The sequence below is a fragment of the Myotis brandtii genome, unplaced genomic scaffold, assembly GCF_000412655.1.
Source record: "Myotis brandtii unplaced genomic scaffold, ASM41265v1 scaffold624, whole genome shotgun sequence".
Lineage (NCBI taxonomy): Eukaryota > Metazoa > Chordata > Mammalia > Chiroptera > Vespertilionidae > Myotis > Myotis brandtii.
This window is the reverse complement of record NW_005370385.1, coordinates 1,492,613-1,511,342: the sequence shown is the minus strand read 5'-3', so window position 1 is coordinate 1,511,342 and position 18,730 is coordinate 1,492,613. Positions and strand designations below refer to the sequence as shown.

General features: G+C 56.7%; 1 protein-coding gene across 4 annotated transcripts in view; it reads left to right on the top strand.

The window, feature by feature from the left end:
* The window catches only part of AGAP3 (ArfGAP with GTPase domain, ankyrin repeat and PH domain 3), a 54,896-nt gene extending 37,212 nt beyond the window's left edge, over positions 1-17,684 (top strand). For 2 of the 4 annotated variants that reach the window (XM_005880087.2, XM_005880085.2), the window contains 9 exons: positions 2,605-2,709; positions 8,070-8,238; positions 11,755-11,874; positions 13,328-13,465; positions 15,164-15,318; positions 15,401-15,491; positions 15,677-15,899; positions 16,558-16,813; positions 16,985-17,684. In XM_005880087.2, the coding sequence (XP_005880149.1) occupies positions 2,605-2,709; positions 8,070-8,238; positions 11,755-11,874; positions 13,328-13,465; positions 15,164-15,318; positions 15,401-15,491; positions 15,677-15,899; positions 16,558-16,813; positions 16,985-17,191 (1,464 nt within the window). In that variant the 3' untranslated portion in view covers positions 17,192-17,684. The remainder of the gene's footprint in view (positions 1-2,604; positions 2,710-8,069; positions 8,239-11,754; positions 11,875-13,327; positions 13,466-15,163; positions 15,319-15,400; positions 15,492-15,676; positions 15,900-16,557; positions 16,814-16,984) is intronic. The other 2 variants (XM_005880084.2, XM_005880086.2) reach the window with 2 other exon arrangements.
* The last annotated feature ends 1,046 nt before the right edge of the window (positions 17,685-18,730 follow it).

Sequence of the window (18,730 nt, the reverse complement as noted above, 5' to 3'; positions counted from 1 at the left end):
TCCTCCGGGAGCTGGCGCTCCTCCCACGCCCCTCCAGGCTCAGGCTGAGGAGCCATCTCATTGCCGCCGCCGCCCTCGCCCTCTCCGGAGACCAGGCGAAGGGCCAGGGTTTGGGTAGGAAAGGGTTCCCTCCCGCCTGCCTCCCGGCGACTCCTGGCCTCCGCCCCGAGGAGGGAGGCTCCCATATGTGAGTCCACGCTCCGGGCCGTAGGGGAGACAGGCCGAGGCAATGGCATGCCTTGTTTGCTGTGAAGGGCTAGTTGGTGGCAGAAGAGGGAGAAGAGGCCGGTTCCCTTTTCCTTGACGGGAGCCGGGGCTGGACCCTAGAGCTCTGGTCGCCAACCGGTGGTCCGTGAGGCCCGAAAGGTGGGCCGCCGCTGCCCTAGAGCGAGGGCAGGGCTCGGGTTCTAAGGATTAGAGAACAGAGGTCACTGTGGAGCCCTCCCCCCCAAGGGAGGCTGGGGTGCGGGGTAGTGAGATGAGTTGCGGGGAGCCTCCCTGAGTGGGAGCAAGATGAAAGGGGGGGACTCAGTCAGGAGACGGGCCAGGCACCCTCCTGCTGTGAGGGGATGGATGCCTCCCCAGAAGGTCAGCAAGGCTCCGGCACAGGCCAGACGTTCCTGCCACCCCTCGGTAGTGAAGGTCCATTAACACGTGTCTGCAGAAGCATCTTGTGACCATATGTCTGTCAGGCTGACTTGGACCAGGATGTGTCCTCCAACTCCAGTCGCAGGTGGGGGCAGCAGGAGGAGGAGGAGGGAGGGAGGAGGGAGAGCAGGGATGTGAAATGTCTACTGAGAAGTGGGAGACGAGTGGAGGGCCCTTACCTACATCCGGTCCCTACTCGGGGGAGAGATGAAGCAGGAAATCCCAAACCACCTGTTTGCTAATCTCCTTGCTCCGAACCTAGTGTTGTATTCCCCTGGGTTCCCCCCACCTCGGGCCTCAGGGCCACAGCCGATGCTGGAGAGACTCCCTGCTTTCTCACACCTGAGTCCCTCTTTTCTAAAAAGAATTTCAGTCCTGGCCAGTTTGGCTCAGTGGTTTGAGCATTGGCCTGCGGACTGAAGGGTCCCGGGTTTGATTCCGATCAAGGGCACATGCATGGGTCTCAGGCTCTATCCCCACTAGGAGGTGTGCCAGAGGCAGCCGATCCATGATTCTCTTTCATCAGTGATGTTTCTCTCTCCCTCTCCCTTCCTCTCTGAAATCAATAAAAAAATATTTTAAAAAAAATTTCAATTACAGCTGAAATTCAATATTATGTAATTTCCAGGTGTATAGCACAGCGGTTAGATGTGTACCCTGCAAAGATGCTATTTCTAGTATCTACCGGACACATGCAGTTATTACAACATTGTTGCCTGTATTCCCTATGTTGTACTTTACATCCCTGTGGCTATTTTTTTATATCCCTTCACTTTTTCCCCCTCCCCTAACCCCCTCTCACCTGGTGACCATTAATTTGTTGCCTGTATCTATGGTTTTCTGTTTGTTTATTTTCTTGTTAGATTCCACATATAAGTGAAATCATCACACCTGAACCTCTTAATCCCTCCTTTTCTCTCTAGGGCAGTGGTTCTCAACCTTGGCTGCACATTAGAATCACCTGGGAATCTTTTTAAAATCCTGATTTCTGGGCCTCATCCTCCGGAAATTCTGTTTCTTTGTTATGGGGTGAGGCCACAACATTAGTAACAAAGAAACAGAATTTCCGGAGGATGAGGCCCAGAAATCAGGATTTTAAAAAGATTCCCAGGTGATTCTAATGTGCAGCCAAGGTTGAGAACCACTGTGGTACAGCATCTATCTCTCTGCCCCTCCCCCCTTTGACCCCCGTTGAGATGGACTCGGGGGTCCAGCCATTGCCGATCCGGATTTGTGGCCCCTGGTTTGTGGCTCTGGGTGGCTGTCCCTGTAGTTTTGTCCAGGCACCGGCAGAGAGCACGGCCTCTGCTCAGCTCTCACGGGGGCCATGCTGGTCCTGGACTCTGCCACCTGTGTACATTCACAGCCGTCCTTGGCCTCTCCCAGCCCAGCTCCTGTCTTCACTCACAGGTTGTCATTTCAGAGGGAGAGCCAGAGGCAGGGAGGGCGTTTCCAGGGCTTGTCATTCGAGGAAGGCAGCGAAGGCTGCCCCCGATCATGGTCTCGTTTCCTCTTCCCACTTTCCACCAGTCTTGTCTGGTTTCTCCCTGACCCGTCCACCAGATGTTTCCTGGGTGTCTGCTGTGTCCCAGGCATTGTCCCAATCTGAGTGTATCAGTGAACAAAACACACAGCAGTCCTTGCTCTCATGAGCTCTGTCCAACCTCATGCTCATGTGACCTCCATGCTCGGAGTGTCTGACCTGCTTGCACGGGAAGTCGGGTTGCTGGGCTCCATGGCGGGGTCCTTGCTGCCTCCCTTGGGGGAGTTGGGCATTCTGGGATGGTTAGGGGGTTTTCTGTCCTAATCTGGGGCCACCACAGGCTAGAAGGCCAAGGCCTATCTGAGGTCTCTGTGCCCTTGGAGGGCCCAGGCAGGAGGGAAGGGAAGGAGGACACCCCCTGGCGCACTGGCCCTGGGGCTGGCGCCTGCCTCTGATCCCGCCTCTGTCCTCAGGGCATCCTGCTGAAGCGGAGCGGCAAGTCCCTGAACAAGGAGTGGAAGAAGAAGTACGTGACGCTCTGTGACAACGGGCTGCTCACCTACCACCCCAGCCTGCATGTGAGTCCGGGGGCGGGCAGAGGGACGGTGCTGACTCTGGGACCTTAGTGAGTTCGAGTGGATTCTTGCTTGAGTTGAAGGACTTCACTTTGGTGGCTTGGGAACTGCACAGACCCCAAAACCCAGGCCCAGGCCACACGCTTACACTGAAGCTCTGGGTTGTGGCTGAGCCTGTTGGAGAAAACTCCTCTGGGATGGTCAGCCAGGCTAGGCTGGTGTGGGCAGTCAGGTTTTATAGCTGACATTCTAGTTGTTTGAAGAGCTGATTTGGCCCCTTTACACAGAATTGCTAAAGTTGGGGGTGCCCATGTTGCCAGCCAGGTGTCTTTAGGGAGCCACACCAGTGGGGGCGCCCTGGGCCTGGGATGCTGGAGCTAGAGGGCAGTGAAACCGGGGCTACGGAGAATGGCGTTGGGACTTGGACAGGTCCTGGGAAGAGGAGAGTGGGGTCTGGAGGGTGTGTGGCCTGTGGCCGGGGCTTGCAATGATTGTAGATTGTGGCTCCCCCACCCTTCCTTCTTCCCCCTCCCCTCACTGCGTGGCTCCAGCACACAGCTGTCACCAGAATCCATCTCTGTCACCTCCCCACTGTGGGGCTAATGAGTTCTCCTGTGAAGCCCCTCAAGCACAGCATGTGGGCCAGCCCCACCCCCGGCCCAGAGGCCCAGGGCCTGCCTCAGAGGGTCCCTCTCCTGCCTTTGATTCTGCACAGGCATCGGGGAGGCCCAGCCCAGAGGTGCTGGTGGTAACCGGGTCCTGGGAGCACCACCCAGACAGCTGTGCTGAGAGCACGTGGAGGAGGCCTGGCTCTGGGAGAACCAGCAGGCAGTCCCTTCCCAGGGCGGCCAGAGCCCAGGGTGGCCCCTATTTGATCTCCTCTTGTCCCAGGGGACAGCACTAGTTGGACTGTTCGCTCCTGGTCTCCCTGATTCCACAGGTTGGGAGCTGGTGCTGGGGTACCTGGCGATTGGAGGAGGGGCCACACTCGGGTGACCTTGGGTATTTAGTACGAAGGCTCCCCAGCGCTGCCTCTCTCCCACTCTGGCCTCCTCCTCACACTCAGCCCTGGTCCCGCTGCTGAGCTGGTGACACCATGAGAGGCAGCAGGGTTACTAGGAAAGGCACCGACACCGAGGCACAGGGCTCTCAGGAAGTCAAGGGGCAGCTTCGGGTGCAGAGTCTCTAAGAGGAGCCCAGGGGCTGCCATGCCCGTGCCCAGGCCTGCGCTGAGCCCACAGCGCCGCCTCTTAGCTTCCTCTACCCAAGGCAGCTTTGCTCTTACCTGTTCTTCTGCTTTGTGCTGCCTTGGCTGGGTGCTGTGTTCTGTCCCCTGTGCTTGTCCCCAGGCCTCAGAATGTGGAGGAAGAAACCCAGCGTGAGGGGCGGGTGGAGGAGGGGTCTTGACACAGAGGAGAGGTTGGGAGTGGTGCTGTGTTTGGCTTGGGTTTGGGTTTGGGTTTGGGGAGGGTGGGTGAAGGCCAAGGCTCAGTGGGCTCTGTTGGATTATCAAAGTCACCCAGCCAGTGGCTGAGCTAAGACGTGGACACGTGACTTGGACTCTACGCACTCCCCAGATTCTTTTGCACGTGCCAAGAGCACCTCCCTCAGGGCCAGCTGAGAAAGTCCCGGAAAGTGAGCGTCAGGGTACATGTTGCCCAGACTTACTGTCACACAAGGAGGTTGTCCAGGCTGTGTCAGCCCCTCGGAGCCCTATCCAGCGCCATGCTCGCTGAACTGTGTGTAGCTTAGTGTGTTAGGGCCTGGGACAGGATCGCAGGAGCTCTCAGGCTTGTCCTTGCTTTCTTGCCACATGAGCCTAAGAGGCAGGTGGCTCTGCTGGCCCAGCACACCAGGCCTCAGCCAGGGCTGCTCTTGCTCTCCCAGCCGCAGGACTACGTTGAATGGACAGCTCTTGGAGAGCCTGGGCTTTGGCTCTGGGGTCAAAGTGCATGTCCTTCCCCCACACTGGATGCCAGGAGGAACTGGCACATGCAGATGGTGGCAGCATGCCCCGCAGGTGCTTCTTGTCTCATTCAGAAGAATGAATCAGATCCAGAACATGGTAATGGTGGAAGGCCGGGTGCGGTTCCATGAATGGGGCCTGAGTTTGCTGCTAGCAGAGGCTGCTTGGGCAGCCCCTCCTCTTCTTGACCTCCTTCCTTGATTGTCACTAGATTCGTGTTGCGGGTTTACCTGCCTCCATCTCCCCTTTTCCATCTTTTCCAACCTGAGCAAGCTTCCTAGTTGCCAGCAGCGAGCAGGCACCCTGCCTCCCTGTGAGCGGCCCTGCGAGAGCGCCGTGCAGGGGAAGGACCCTTGGGAACTCCAGCCCTGCTCACGAGTACCCTCGGCCTAGCCAGCTGCCCTCCAGGGCGGCTCTTACCTGAAACCCCAGGGCAGCCAGGCTGGATACTCACCTGCCCACGGAGGCCAGTTGGGCTGGATGGGCTGGATGTGCTGGATGGGCGTGCAGAGGAAGGGCTGGTGGGCAAGCCTCGGACCTCGCGCCCGATCCTCGCCTGGCCCAAGAGAGCCGCCACAGCCTCCCCCATTTTGCATCCAGCGGAGCCATTCACACAATCACCTTCTGTTAATTCTATCTGCAACATCAATTAAATTGTTTGTAGAAACTAATTGAATGTGGCTTAATCACACATCTTAATAGCTTTCCACGCTCTGAACTCGTTGTTAATTCCAGTAATAAAACGAGATGAGAACGCTGGCTGGGTAATTAGTGAGGAGGCTGGGGAAGAAATTGCTGTTTGATGGTGGGTAATAAAGGCAGCCGTGGTGACCGCTCTCCTGAGCAGCCGCCGCCGCCGCCACAGCGCTCCCCGTTCTGCTGACGGAGGGAAACGCGGCTGCTCGCCCTGACGCTCTGTCCCTGCTGCTGCTCTTGCCACTCTCCTCGGGCTGGGCTCCCTCTCCCAGGGGTGCGGCCCTGGCAGCTAGCCTGGCACCGGGCACAGAGCAGAGCCTCGCCTGCGAGGTCAGAGATGCCGACCTGGCTAGCCCTCTCCCCTCCTGTCAGGGTCTGGCTCCTTGGCCTCGAACAGAGTCCTCCGAGCAGCTCTTGTTGGCGCAGGGTCAGCTTTGTCATGTCCCAGCCCGGCCTCCCAGGGCTGTCATGGGGCCTGAAAACTGTTGCAGCGGCTGTGGCCTGCTTGTGAACTAGAGCAGCCCAGCCCCTCCCCGAGAGAGGGACTGCAGCTGTGCTCCGGCCCCGCCAGCTGTTGACAGTTGTCTGGAGCAGTCTATCCACGATGTGGTTGAGTGCAGGGACCCAGGATGAGCATGTGCAGGGACTCAGGATCGGTATATGCAGAAGCCAAGTCAGTGGATGCTGGGGCTTGGCGTAGGGAGGGCCAAGACAGTGAAGTCGCACGTGGATGCTGGGCTGAAGCAGGACAAGTGGCGGCTGAGTTGGCTGGAGAAGAGACAGAGTGGGCAGAGGGGCGCCTGGGTTTGTTTCCTTCCCAGCCACTGAGGCTCAGTGCTCGGGACAGAGGCCTGGCAGCACTTGGCAGAGTCGGGGGCCAGCGTGTCAAAGGCTGTTCCCGTGGGCGGAGACTGCTCACTGATGTCGCAGTGACATCGTTCAGTGGTTCTGAGAGCAGCATGTGCCTGAGACCGGGCACTTGGCCCCATCCCTCGGAGAGGACGAGGTGGTGGCGGGAGGCCATGGGCACAGCCCAGTGCTGCAGGGAGGGAGCCCCTCCTTGGACACACACTCTGGAAGCTGTGCCTCCCCTGGCTGGCCACGCCCCTCGGTCCTTCCGAAGGGCCCTCTGCCTCTGAGGGTTCTCAGAGCCGCTTGGAAAATAAAAGGTGACCACAGCCCTGGCCAGGCCTCCCCATGGTCTTCCCACCCTGCAGTGCCGTCCAGCCTAATGACATGTGCGGGGGAGGCTGGCGTTGGTGCTGTTTCCTTGTTCTCGCTCCTCTTCCTAACTGGTCCCTTCCACATGGGGCCAGGTGACCCCTTCCCACTTGATGTCCTCTAGGTCGTTCCCAGAATGATGGCAGCCCTGCTTCCCAGAGGCAACACTTCCATCTGCTTTTTTAAGCAGAGGGGACTGTCGCTCTTCCCGGAAGCTAAAAAGTGAGACGGTAGGAGAGAATGCCAGGGTACCAAGAAGTCTGATGCCCCAACGTGGGTACAGATAGGGCTGGGCCTGTGAAGGCTGCGTCTGAGATGGCGCTGCGCTGCTCAGGGACGCTCTCTGGATGCAAAATGTCCCAGAGGTGCTCCTGAGGGAAGAGGAGTTGATTCCAAGTCTAATCAGTGGGATTCTGTGCACCTGGCTTCTGCTCTCAGGGACACCCGGGGAGGGTGTCGGGGGAGACAGGAGTCTGCAGTCTGGAAGGAGAGACCGGAGCAGTGGGGAGAGCTGGGCCCCGCTGAGACCCAGGGCAGCACTGTGCTCGGCAGCCCCTGTGCCCACTCCCCCGTGGGGCGTCCTGGCCGAGGGGGCAGTGGCAGTGATGGTGGGGTCAAAGCACCGAGCAGCTCCCACTCTGGGTCCCTCTGACTGGAAGGAAGTCGCCTTCAGTGCACAGCCTTGGGAAGTGGAAACGCCTGGACTTGAATCTGGCTTCACTGCCTTCTGCTTGTGGACTTTGGGGCAGATTAACCTTTGTAAGCCTCAGTTTCTTCAACTGTAGAGTGGGTGGCGTGAAGATTACATGCGGTAACGTGTGTAATATAGATACACACCTACAGTACAGTGACTACCTGGCCCCTGAATGGGAAGAGGATGTGATGATGATAATGGTGTTATTATTAATTCCCGAGAACAGCAAAAAGAAGCAAAGGGTTCCCTTTAACTGTTCAACAAATATTTATTGTCAGGTGCTGTTCTAAGGACTGGGGGCTGTCCTAGGCTGTAAAGGTTCTCCATGCCTCACGTGGTGAGGGAGCTTCTGAAAACAGGACTGGAGTGCTCGCTGACCAGCCCCCCAGAGCCTGGGAACCCAGTTGTCTGCATCCCGTGGAGTCTGCCAGTTCCTCTTGACCACATGGGCCCTCTCCCTAAATCCCATCTCGGTCCAGTACTTGGCCTCCTTAGCCATCTTCCCTATAGGAGGCCTGAGCCTCAGCTCCTGGCTCCAGACCTTCTCTCCCCTGACTCTCCCCCCTCCTGGCTGAATCCCCCGCGCAGCGTGTGGTCAGCGTGTAGATGTAGGTGTCATCCAGACTTGGGGCCATTCTGTGGGATTCACAGCCCTGCCCTTTAAACTGGAGCTTTCCCTCCCTGCGCCACCCCAGGCCTAGGAGTTGAGAGAGTCAGTGCCAGAGCGAGTGCTGCCGAAGAATGACCCGTCCTAACGAACCGTCTGTCTTGCCCCGTGGCCCTTAGGATTACATGCAGAACGTCCACGGCAAGGAGATCGACCTGCTGCGGACAACAGTGAAAGTGCCAGGGAAGCGCCTGCCCCGAGCCACGCCAGCCACAGCCCCCGGCACCAGCCCCCGGGCCAACGGGCTGGCCTTGGATCGGAGTAACACGCAGCTGGGTGGGGGCACAGGTGAGGTGGCTGCTGGGGTGGGGGGCGTGTGGAGAGCATTGCTTCCTTTTCGGGAAGAGTGGGGAGTGCTGCGACGGTGCCTGGGGAAGGCGTTTAGGGGCTTTGCCTTCAGTGGAGTCCTGTGAGCTCCAGACATGCTTGCCACCCAGCACTGGAGCAGCTTAGCCAAAGGCATTGCCAAATCCCTGTGGAGTTAGAGATAGTAGCCGATGGACAGTCCTGCAGATGATATAGAGGTCAGAATGGGGCCAGAAGCCTCATGCTGACCGGTGGCTTCAGTGGTCCTGGGACTGTCTTTCAAGGCAGGTGATGGTTTGGGCAGGACCTTGGGCACCCATAGCCCGAATCTCAGCCCTGCTTGCCATGTGGGGAGGGAGGGGCTGGAAGGGGACAGAGCTGCTGCCTGGGGCCCACCTGGCAGATGTCGTCCTGTCTTCAGTGAGAGGTGGGGTCTTTGCTCAGAGAGGACTGAGTGTAGAGACAAGCTGGAGGCCCAGCAGCCTCTGCCGCGTGGCCAACGGTCTGGAAAGAAGAGATAGAGCCTGAGAGGGCCTGAGCTTGAGGCGAGGCAGCTCTTCCTTGGCCAGTTCTTCCCTTTGCAGAGGACACTGTGGGCTCAGGTGAAGGTGCTGTGCTCCTCCCCAGGCCTCTTCGGCTCTAAGCCACATTGCTCTTTGGAGGGCTCTCCCTCCCAGGCCCAGTCCCCTCGCCCCAGGTCTACTTGGCTTCTGGACCCTTCCTCTCAAGACCTAAGTCTTGGTGTTGTTCTAGATAATTGGATCTCGTTTTTCCCTGGCCCAGAAACAGCTGCTCAGACACTGTCCTGCCCTCCTAGGTGCTTGTCACATTCAGTGGACAGGGGGCTGGGGTACTTAGTCCCTAGAATGGATGGGATAGACCCCAAAAAATTGCCCCATTCAAAATGCTGATAGGGCCGCTCACTGAGAAAGTCGGGACTAGGGAAGGTAGGCGGGACGACGGCCTCCTGAGTGGGCACCTGCCCTGGGGCTTGTGCTCGGCCTGGAGGCACTGGGAGAGGCCAGGGGGCACTGACATCCGCCAAGTGAGGTGAGCCAGGTGCAGGCCCCGCTTCCAACTCTGCAGCTGAGATCATCATCCCCGTTTTACGGATGAGGAAACAAGGGCTCAGAGAGGTTAAGTAACTTGTCTGTAAAATCCCACAGTAAGCAATAGAGCTGGGGTTTGAATCTGTGTTCCTGACTTGAAAAGCTGTGTTTGTCCTCTTCCATCCTGAGCTGAGAAAGAAGCCCCTGAGTTGTGCAGAGGGAGCCCCAGTGGACGGGGAAGGAAGGGAGCTAAGCAAGAAAGACAACCACCATCAGGTCGGGAGCCTCCGGTGAGGGTGCGCCAGGGGAGGATCCCGCTCGATGGCAAAGATGGGAGGCCACGCGCAGCCCCCGGTGCTGTGCCCAGAGAGTGAGTCAGGGCTGCTGGGAAAGCCCTGGCATGTAGGGGAGGGGGCTGGAGGTCAGCCAGGGCCCCAAGAGCTTTCCCAGAGCTGCTTGGGGAGAGTGAGTGTCAGTTCCTGGCCTGGCTCAGGGTTTCCCACGTCATACTGGAGGAGGAGGAAGTGTAAGTGCCCCAAAAGGGAACCTTTCCTTGAAGCAGGAAGCAAGAGAAGCTGGGCTGTTACCCCAAAGAAGGAAACAATGAGACCCTCTGCCCAGTCACATTCCTGGGCCCTGATAGCTTCACCTGGGGAGCAGAAGTGGCGCCTGGAGAAGGGAGACGCATGCATCACACTCACCCGCATCATTACCAGCGCCCACAGACCCTCGCTGACATTCCCAGAACATATGGACCAGCATTTATCCAAGCCTGCGTCCCCTCGCTGCACGCTGACACCGACCTCATGCACACTCACACATGTCTCCCGCTCACCGGGCGATGTTAACATCTCATTATCTTTGTTACTGTAATTACATTATCCGCTGCTTTATGCAGAATTATCCTCCGAGGACTAATTGATGGCTCCATGTTTAATTCATTAATCATTAGCATCAAATTCGACAATTACAGTGCACACTGATTGTGGGATTGCAGGCGTAATGAGGGGAGAATTAACAAAGAAAAGGGAGAGTACTTTTTCTTCCCTGGGGTTTTGGGTTGGGGGCTTGGGGAGGAAGGTGGGCCTGTGATCTTTGGGTTGGAGACTGGGGAGGCGGGAATAAGATTTGGAACCCAGGAGGGGATGGGAGCAGGAGAGGGGAGAGCAAGGTGTCTGAGAAGTTAGGAACTGAGCTGTTCCCCTGGAAGGTTTCCTGACCATGAAAAAGGCTGTTTGCAGAGACCTGAAGCCAGAGCAGGAAGGGGCAGGATTCTGAAGAGGAAGGTCAGCATGTTGCCTCAAGGGGACAGGAAACAGCGTAGACTGGCTGCAGTCTCAGCCCACACGTCTAAGCACCTATTGTGTGCCTGGTCCTGCCTTGGAATACAATAGAAACACAAAACTTGAAGACCTTTCAGTGTCATACTGTCCCCAGAGGATTAGGGAGGTCTGGTCTGTTCCATTTCCTTCTGGCTTCAGCTCAGAGCTTCCCACCCCTAGGCTTCCAAAAACTCAACCCGTGTGCTCGCAGGGCTGGTTTGAGGCCTTGTGTTTGCTGCTTGCTCTCTCCAGCTTTTTCCAGCTTGCAGGCCCATCTCTGCTTCCTTACTAACCTCCAGCACCTACCTAGCCATGTCCGCACTGCTTTGGGGCAAACACCTCGGGTGTGGCCTACTCATCCTGAGACCTCCCACGGCCATTGCCTTCTGGGCTTAGGTGGACTGAGGTGAGAGGGCAGTGTAGGCCCTTTGAGTGTTATGTGCTCTGAGGTCCCGTGACTGTTCCCACAGTCTCTCCACTAGTGACTGGGTGCCTAGGGAGAAGGCAGGGAATTCTGAGGTCACTCATGGTTCTCCCTGCCCAGCCTTGGCACTCCTGGAGCCTTCGGTTCCCCTCGGCTCTGCCGTTCTTCCCTGATGGGAAACGAAAGATTAATTTTCTCCAGCCCAACAGGATAATTACTAATACTAATTAGACATAATTACTTGAATTTGATACACTTATTTCTCATCAGAATGGCAGCAAAGCTGAGGCAAAGCAAATAGCATATGTGGACTAGAATGTAGGGTGCAGGTCCCTGACCAGGAGAGAGGAGGCTGGGGATAATGGCTGGATGAGGGGCTTTGCAGTGATGGGGGCCTCGATACCACTCCCCCCCCCCTCCACTTTTGGGTCCCAGGGAGGGGACAGATGTGCATACCTTCTTGTGTATGGAGAGAGGAGGGGCATGAGGTCTGAGACTGGCTGCTTCCTAAGGCATGGAGAGCCTGTGTGATGCCCCTGGTTCTCCAATAAGCCTGGCCCCGTACCTGGACCCAAGACCCCTTAATTTCCGGTCAGCTTCCTGTTGGAATTTCTCAAGCTGTGCCTACAGTCCTGTTTCCAGGAAAGCCTATGTGCACCCCTCCCCTGACTTCTCCTCCTAGTCTGACCCTTCCCCTCTCCAGGCGCCCCCCACTCGGCCAGCAGTCCTGCCTGGGCTGGCCTGCGTCCCGAGGGGCTGCACCAGCGCTCCTGCTCCGTTTCCAGTGCCGACCAGTGGAGTGAGGCTGCTGCCCTGCCCCCAGGTATGCAGGACCCCATGAAGGGACAGAGGAAGGCAGCATGGGCCTGGGTGGCTGTGATTGGATGGTGCCCAGGCAAGGGGAGGGGCCCTATGGAGCCCTCGGGGCTGTCACAGGGGCTCTTACCCTTCTCTGGCCTCCTCATGAGCTTCCTGCCCCCAGGTAGAGCCCTGCCTCTGCCGCTTCTCTGGCAGCCCAGCCACTGTCCCCAGGCAGCCCTGGTGGCAGCTCTGCATCCCCATCAGCCCCCTGCGCAGCCAGCTCATCAGCCTCACTGCAGGGGGACAGGGAAGCAGGGCTGAGTAGGGGAGTCCAAGGCAGGAGAGGGGGTCCCTGCAGACAGGATCCAGGGAGTTGTCCAGAAAGGTAGTGTCCTCACCCCTGCCTGCTGTCTCCTCAGATAGGTTGAGGCCCCACCCTGCCTAAAACCACCACCTTCTCCTGTCCCACCCTCCTCTTTCCTTGGCTCTTCATTTTATTCCCTCTGTCCATTTTTGTCTATTGCATTTCAACTTTTTCTCCCCTGCACACACATTCATTCTCTCTCTCTCTCTCTCTCTCTCTCTCTCTCTCTCTCTCTGCCCTTCTCTCTCCTTACTCTCACCTGTATCCTAATCCTTTGGACACAGATCCTGGGAGCAGTTCTCATGGCTAAAAGGAAAATGGGTGCAGCTCTGCCCTCCGTTACTGAGGGTGTAAAAGGGAGGAGACCCCAGGGTCCAGGTTTGCCTCTCCCACTGCCCCTCCTCCCCACACACTGGGCAGTAGTGCCCCTGCACATTAACTACCCAGGAAAGTGCCGCCCCCAGTCTGAGCTCTGACCCAGGCACGCACTGGGTATTCACAGCACAAGGAATCAAGTCCAACCTCCCTGGGGGAGTGAGTGTGCAGGGCCTGAGAAGGGGAGCTAGGGCCCTTCCTGGGCCCCCTTCCCCAAGGCCTATCCTGGCCTTGGTGGGGCCCCTCTGTTGAGTCTGGAAGGCAGGGAGGGAGGGAGGGAGGGAGCATGTCTACCTCTAATGAAGTTTGACATTTAGTGGTGAGCGCTGGGCGGGGTATGGGAGATGGGAGCTTGATTAGCGCGCTCTAATTGACAGTAATTAGGCAGCTCCCTGATTGTTTCTAATTCTGCTATTAATTGTCAGGAGCAGGGAGTGTGATTGAGGATAAATTTGGTGCGGAGCTGCTGGGGCTTCAGCTCCCTATGAGTTCCCTAGGCCGCCTTCCACCCCTCCAGGCTGCAGAAGCCAACATTTCTGCCTCGCCTTTATTCTGTTCTGCCTGACTTTCCTACACTCTCCTCTCCCTACCTTCTCCTCCACCGAGGCTGGCAGGCTGCTCTCCCAGGGTGGCCCAGCTGCACTTCAGGGTGGCTCTCTTAGGTGCACTAGACAGGACTTATGCTCAACCCCCACCCTCCCCTCTGCCCACACTTCTCCAATTCTCCCCTCCCCAGCCAGTGGCCCAGCTGAGGTGCTCGGTTCCAGCCCCAAGCTGGAGCCTCCCCCATCTCCCCACTCCAACCGGAAGAAGCACCGGAGGAAAAAGAGCACCGGGACCCCCCGACCAGACGGCCCCAGCAGTGCTGCCGAAGGTTAGGGGGACCCAGAGGGATACCGGGGCACAAGAGGTGGGCAGTGGGACTTGGGGATAGTACTCTAAAAGTATTAGGTTAAGCACTTTTAATAATCCTCAGTAAAAGTAGTTCCACACCTTTTGGCAATCTAGACCTGGTGTCTTAGCTCTTTTCTTCTGCCTAACTTAACCCTTTCTGTGAAAATGTGAGCTTGCTTCTCTTATTCTTGTAGAAGGTAAAAGATCACAGGCGGCTACCCCAATAGCTCTTCCAAGACTTGTGGAAAAGCAGGACCTGTTTTCTGTGTCTCTTGTATCACCCATTGAGTTTAATGAGTGCTGGGCACATAATAGGTGCTTAATACATGTGTACCGATGGGCTGAGCCTCTCCTCAGTCAGCTGTAGGCTAAAGGATTCCAGCTCCTTGTTTTTCCATAGGCCCTCTCACATAATCCTTTATCCGCCATTGCCCCACTTCTCTGATTTCCCCTAAAGTATCTTCAAAATATCCCTCTGACCAGTGGTTGGAGTCTCCCTCTGACATTGACACCTAGTTTGTCATTTCTGTTCTGATTGTCAGGGTAGGGGTGTGGGTATGTGGGTGGAGACCACCTCCGTGGGAAAGAGCTACCTTTCCCAGCCACCCTGCGATGTAGTGATTCTTAGTGTTCGTGGCACACGGTCCACCTGTCCCAGGGAACTGAGCCCCAAGTGATGGCGATGATGTAATTCAGAGGCTGTGTTAAGAGCAAGGTGAGGTGGAATTGTGAACGTAGGGAGAGAAAAGGTGTCAGTTTTCTTTTTCTAGGAAGGCAGTTCTGTTAAGGGTGCCCTTAGAGCAGGAGTCCAGCAGGATGACTTCCAGGGGATGTTAGTGTCCTTGAGGTGAGAGGCTGCCCTGGGTGGAACACGTGGCTCAGGCCTTTGCCAGGGGCTCAGCCTTGGGCCTCCAACAGGTACCTGAGCTGTCTCTCCAGCTCCCACAATACATTCACACTGCTTGTTAGGAACTGTTCACGCATGGGGCAGTGACCATTGGGAATGAGATTCATGTGGCTGTCTTCTGGGGGAGAACTTGGAACAGCTGGACCACATTGCTTGGGGTCACAGTCCAGCCTACAGTACTGTCACTGCAGATGTCCTTCGGTCCCTATCTGCTCACACATCCTAGTTTGTGGAGAAAACCTCTCCTCTCCCCATCCACTTGCCCTTCCTGCCTGTCTATGGGAGGGTAGTGGGGGAGGGGCACAGTTCCCAGGAGCCCCATGCTGACGCCGTCAGGAATATTGGGTTTAATGAGCTGCAAAATGAGGTGGCTGCAGCTGACATGTACGGATGCCCACACCAGCCTCCCCCACCCTCTCCCAGCATTGCCTCCTAGCACCCCACCTCATCCTTCTCCAGATACTCAGCGCCTCTTGTTCCAGGAAGCACCCTCTCTGATTTCCAGACCCACTGCTGGCAGTGCCAGTGATGCCGAAACCTTGCACCCCCATCTGTTTTCACTCAGGCTCTCCAAGTGGTTAGGAATGGAGAGTTGAGGCTCCACACTACTCTTGCAAGTGTCCTCCCTCCCACCTTGCAAGTTGCCCTGGAGAGCGTGGTCCTGGAGGCTGGGTGCCAGGAAAGCAGGGTGGCGAGTGGGCTTGTGGCCGTGGCCTGGTGTGCCTGCCAAGGCACCTACTGTGATGGTGGTAAATGTTCCATCCCCCACAGACGTGGAGGAGTCCTTTGAATTTGTGGTGGTGTCCCTCACCGGGCAGACGTGGCACTTCGAGGCCTCGACAGCAGAGGAGCGGGAGCTGTGGGTACAGAGCGTGCAGGCCCAGATCCTCGCCAGCCTGCAGGGCTGCCGCAGCGCCAAGGACAAGGTTGGCATGGAAGCCCGAGTGGGGTGGGACCCAAAGGTGGCCTCATGATTGACCAGCCACCCCTTGTCTCCCACTGTGGCAGACTCGACTGGGGAACCAGAATACAGCTCTGGCTGTGCAGGCCGTCCGCACTGTTCGTGGCAACAGCTTCTGTATCGACTGCGACGCCCCCAGTGAGTGGCAGGGCCAGGGTTAGCAGGGCTGGGCTTGGGGGCGGCTTAGAGAAAGCTCCATGGGCTCCACAGAGAAAACGACAAGAGGCTTCCAGTAGGCCCAGGAGGAGGGCAGGGAGGAAGAGGACTCTGGGGGGTCTTACTGGTTGCGCTGGGGCTTCACTGTGCTTCTTCTCCTTACCTAGATCCAGACTGGGCCAGCCTGAACCTGGGCGCCCTGATGTGTATCGAGTGCTCAGGGACCCACCGACACCTTGGGGCTCACTTGTCTCGGGTCCGTTCCCTTGACCTCGATGACTGGCCACCTGAGTTGCTGGCTGTCATGACTGCCATGGGCAATGCCCTGGCCAATAGCGTCTGGGAGGGGGCTCTGGATGGCTATGCAAAGCCAGGGCCTGACGCCTGCAGGTAAATGGATGGGACCCTGAAACTGGCCAAGAAGGGAGGGGCCGTCAGTGTTCCTGTATGGGGAAGATTGAAGATGGTGCCAAGAGTCTGTGACAGTGCTAGAAGGGTTAAAACTGGCCGTTGCTGTGCTTGGCAGTTGGCCCCTTGGGGTTCCCCTCCTCCTCCCTCCCTGTCACTCACAACAAGAGGCCCTTTCTGAGTTGTTATCAGCTGGTCAGGGGGCCAGCAGGAGGTGCATGCGCAGGGCCCTATCTGCACTGTGGTGCAAAGGCCCAGCCTGCGCTCTGAGATGGGGAGAATGGGTAGTAGATAGGATAGTGGTGGGCCCCCAGCACAGTCTCCTATCCCCTTTATTCTAGCAGGACCAGATAAGCTGCCACACGAGCCTGCCTGGAATCTTCCTGCCCTTCCGGCCCTCCACATCACTGCTGTCCCCAGGGCCTCCCTTCAGCCTTCCTTCCTTTCTTCTTCCACACCCTTTGCATTGCCCACTGCCTCTCTGTATGCCCTTGATCTCTTAGGTTTCTCTTTTCTCTACCCTGACACCTTCTCCCACTATTTTTCCCTTATTCTCCTTTTGGGTGTTTATGTGATTTCCTGACCACTCTCCCTGGCCCTGCCCTTCCTCACTCATGCCTTGATGGGCCCGTGTTTGCAGAGAGGAGAAGGAGCGCTGGATCCGGGCCAAGTACGAACAGAAGCTCTTCCTGGCCCCACTGCCGAGCTCAGATGTGCCACTGGGGCAGCAGCTGCTCCGGGCCGTGGTGGAGGACGACCTGCGGCTGTTGGTGATGCTTCTGGCACATGGGTCCAAGGAGGAGGTGAACGAGACTTACGGGGATGGGGACGGGCGGACGGCTCTGCATCTCTCCAGTGCCATGGCCAATGTTGTCTTCACACAGCTGCTCATCTGGGTGAGTCCTGGGCTTCCTCCTTGCCTTCCGAGTCCCACCCTTGCAGGCTCCTCTGACCTGCCCTGACATCCTTTTTACCCCAGACCTTTGAAAGCCACCTCTCCTTTTCCTCCCCAAGAACCTATCTTCCCTGCCATGTCACACCAACTGAAAATATGCTTCCTTCTGCAGTATGGGGTGGACGTGAGGAGTCGGGATGCCCGGGGCTTGACTCCACTGGCCTATGCTCGCCGGGCTGGAAGCCAGGAGTGTGCAGACATTTTGATCCAGCATGGCTGCCCTGGGGAGGGCTGTGGCTTAACACCTACCCCCAACAGAGAGCCTGCCAATGGCACCAACACCTCTGCTGAGCTGCACCGAAGCCCTAGCCTCCTTTAAGGCCCAGGAAGAGGGCAGTGGTCAGAAGGACTCCATACCCTGGGTACCTCCTCCCAATAGGCACTGGGGAAAACAAATACAGAGACTGAGAAGTAGAGACATGCAGAAAGGAAGAAGGAGACAAACAGCTAAATGGGGGAGACAGATCAGAGGAGACGTCTGGGATTTGAGCTGCAGCAGAGAGGGTGTGGAGGTATTTAGCCTTCTGCCCTACGGTGCCATTGAGAAGGGACAGGACCCTTTGGAGGTACCTGTAAGGAGAGGGGAGCAGGACCTCTCCCTCCTCCAGATTGCTACCCTCCAGTGCCAGCCCCCTGCGAACTTCATCTCAAAGTGGAGCCTGGATAGAGCACAGGTTGGGGGTGCTGGATGAAATACAAGGGGGTGATCTGTGAGTCCCATGTAAATTTGTACATTCAAATATTTATGTTTGTGTACATATTTGGTGTGAGTGTATGATGAGCCAATAAACCAGACTGTGTGGTCTTGTTTCCCCCTTTTGTATCTCTACCCTTCTCCAAATGCCCTCACCTCTACCTCTTTGCCCCATCTTCTCATGCTTGCTCTCGGTACTCTAGGATTGTCTTCCCTGAGCCTTCCATGAACATCGCTTTCAGCCCTCTTTTGCCGCAGGTGTAGTTGAGTTTGTCAACAGCACTGGCAGTGAGTCTGGACGAGGTGATACGGAGCTCTGGAAGCTTCCTGCTGCATTCTCTACTCACCACCCCCCACCCCCCAATTTTCCCAGTTAGTCTTATTTTCATCAACATTCTATCCAGTAACCTGCTGCCATGACTTGTACTGGCCAAAGTTCACCCAAAGAGAGGGTATAAGCATTGTCCCCCTTTCTAAGAATATGGGAACTAGCCCACACAGGGAAGGAAACGAGTCAATGCACAGGAGAGCTCTGAGGATGCCGCAGGAGGAGTGGCTTGGTGCTCACTAGGGCAGCACTTTTCTCTGCACGGATGCCTAGCCTTTGCTTTTAGGAAAGGGGAGGTGATAGGTCACTGATGGCAGAAGAGTTACCTTGAGTCCCACCATCTTGCCAGGCTGGGGCAGAATTCAGAGCTTCTGCTTTTCCCTCTCTCCCTTAGTTATGTTAGAAAGAAGATCTAGGGAAAACCCTCCTGTACCTGTTCTCGAAGGGTAAAAACTTGCTAAGTTAGGGTCTGTAACTTTGTCCACTAACGCTGTTCCTTAATTTGCTCATAGAATTCCAACCCCAAGGCCTCATTCCTATCTCTGTAGCTTCCCCCACAGTACATACCCTTCCAGAACCATCACAGATTCTTTTCTGCCTCCACTTTGCCGTGGGCCTTCCCAACCAATCTCATTTTATAACAAGAGGATTGGTATCCCAAACTTCATAAATGCTGTGATTGGGAGGAGAAACCACAATTAACGCCATAAGAAATAACTAGAAATGTGTCTTTTACTCTATGCCCTCATGTCTGGGATACTAAATGGTGGCAGATGCACTTAGTTGCTGTGTCCTCTACATAGATAAAGATTAATGAGCTCACAGGTGATGAGGGT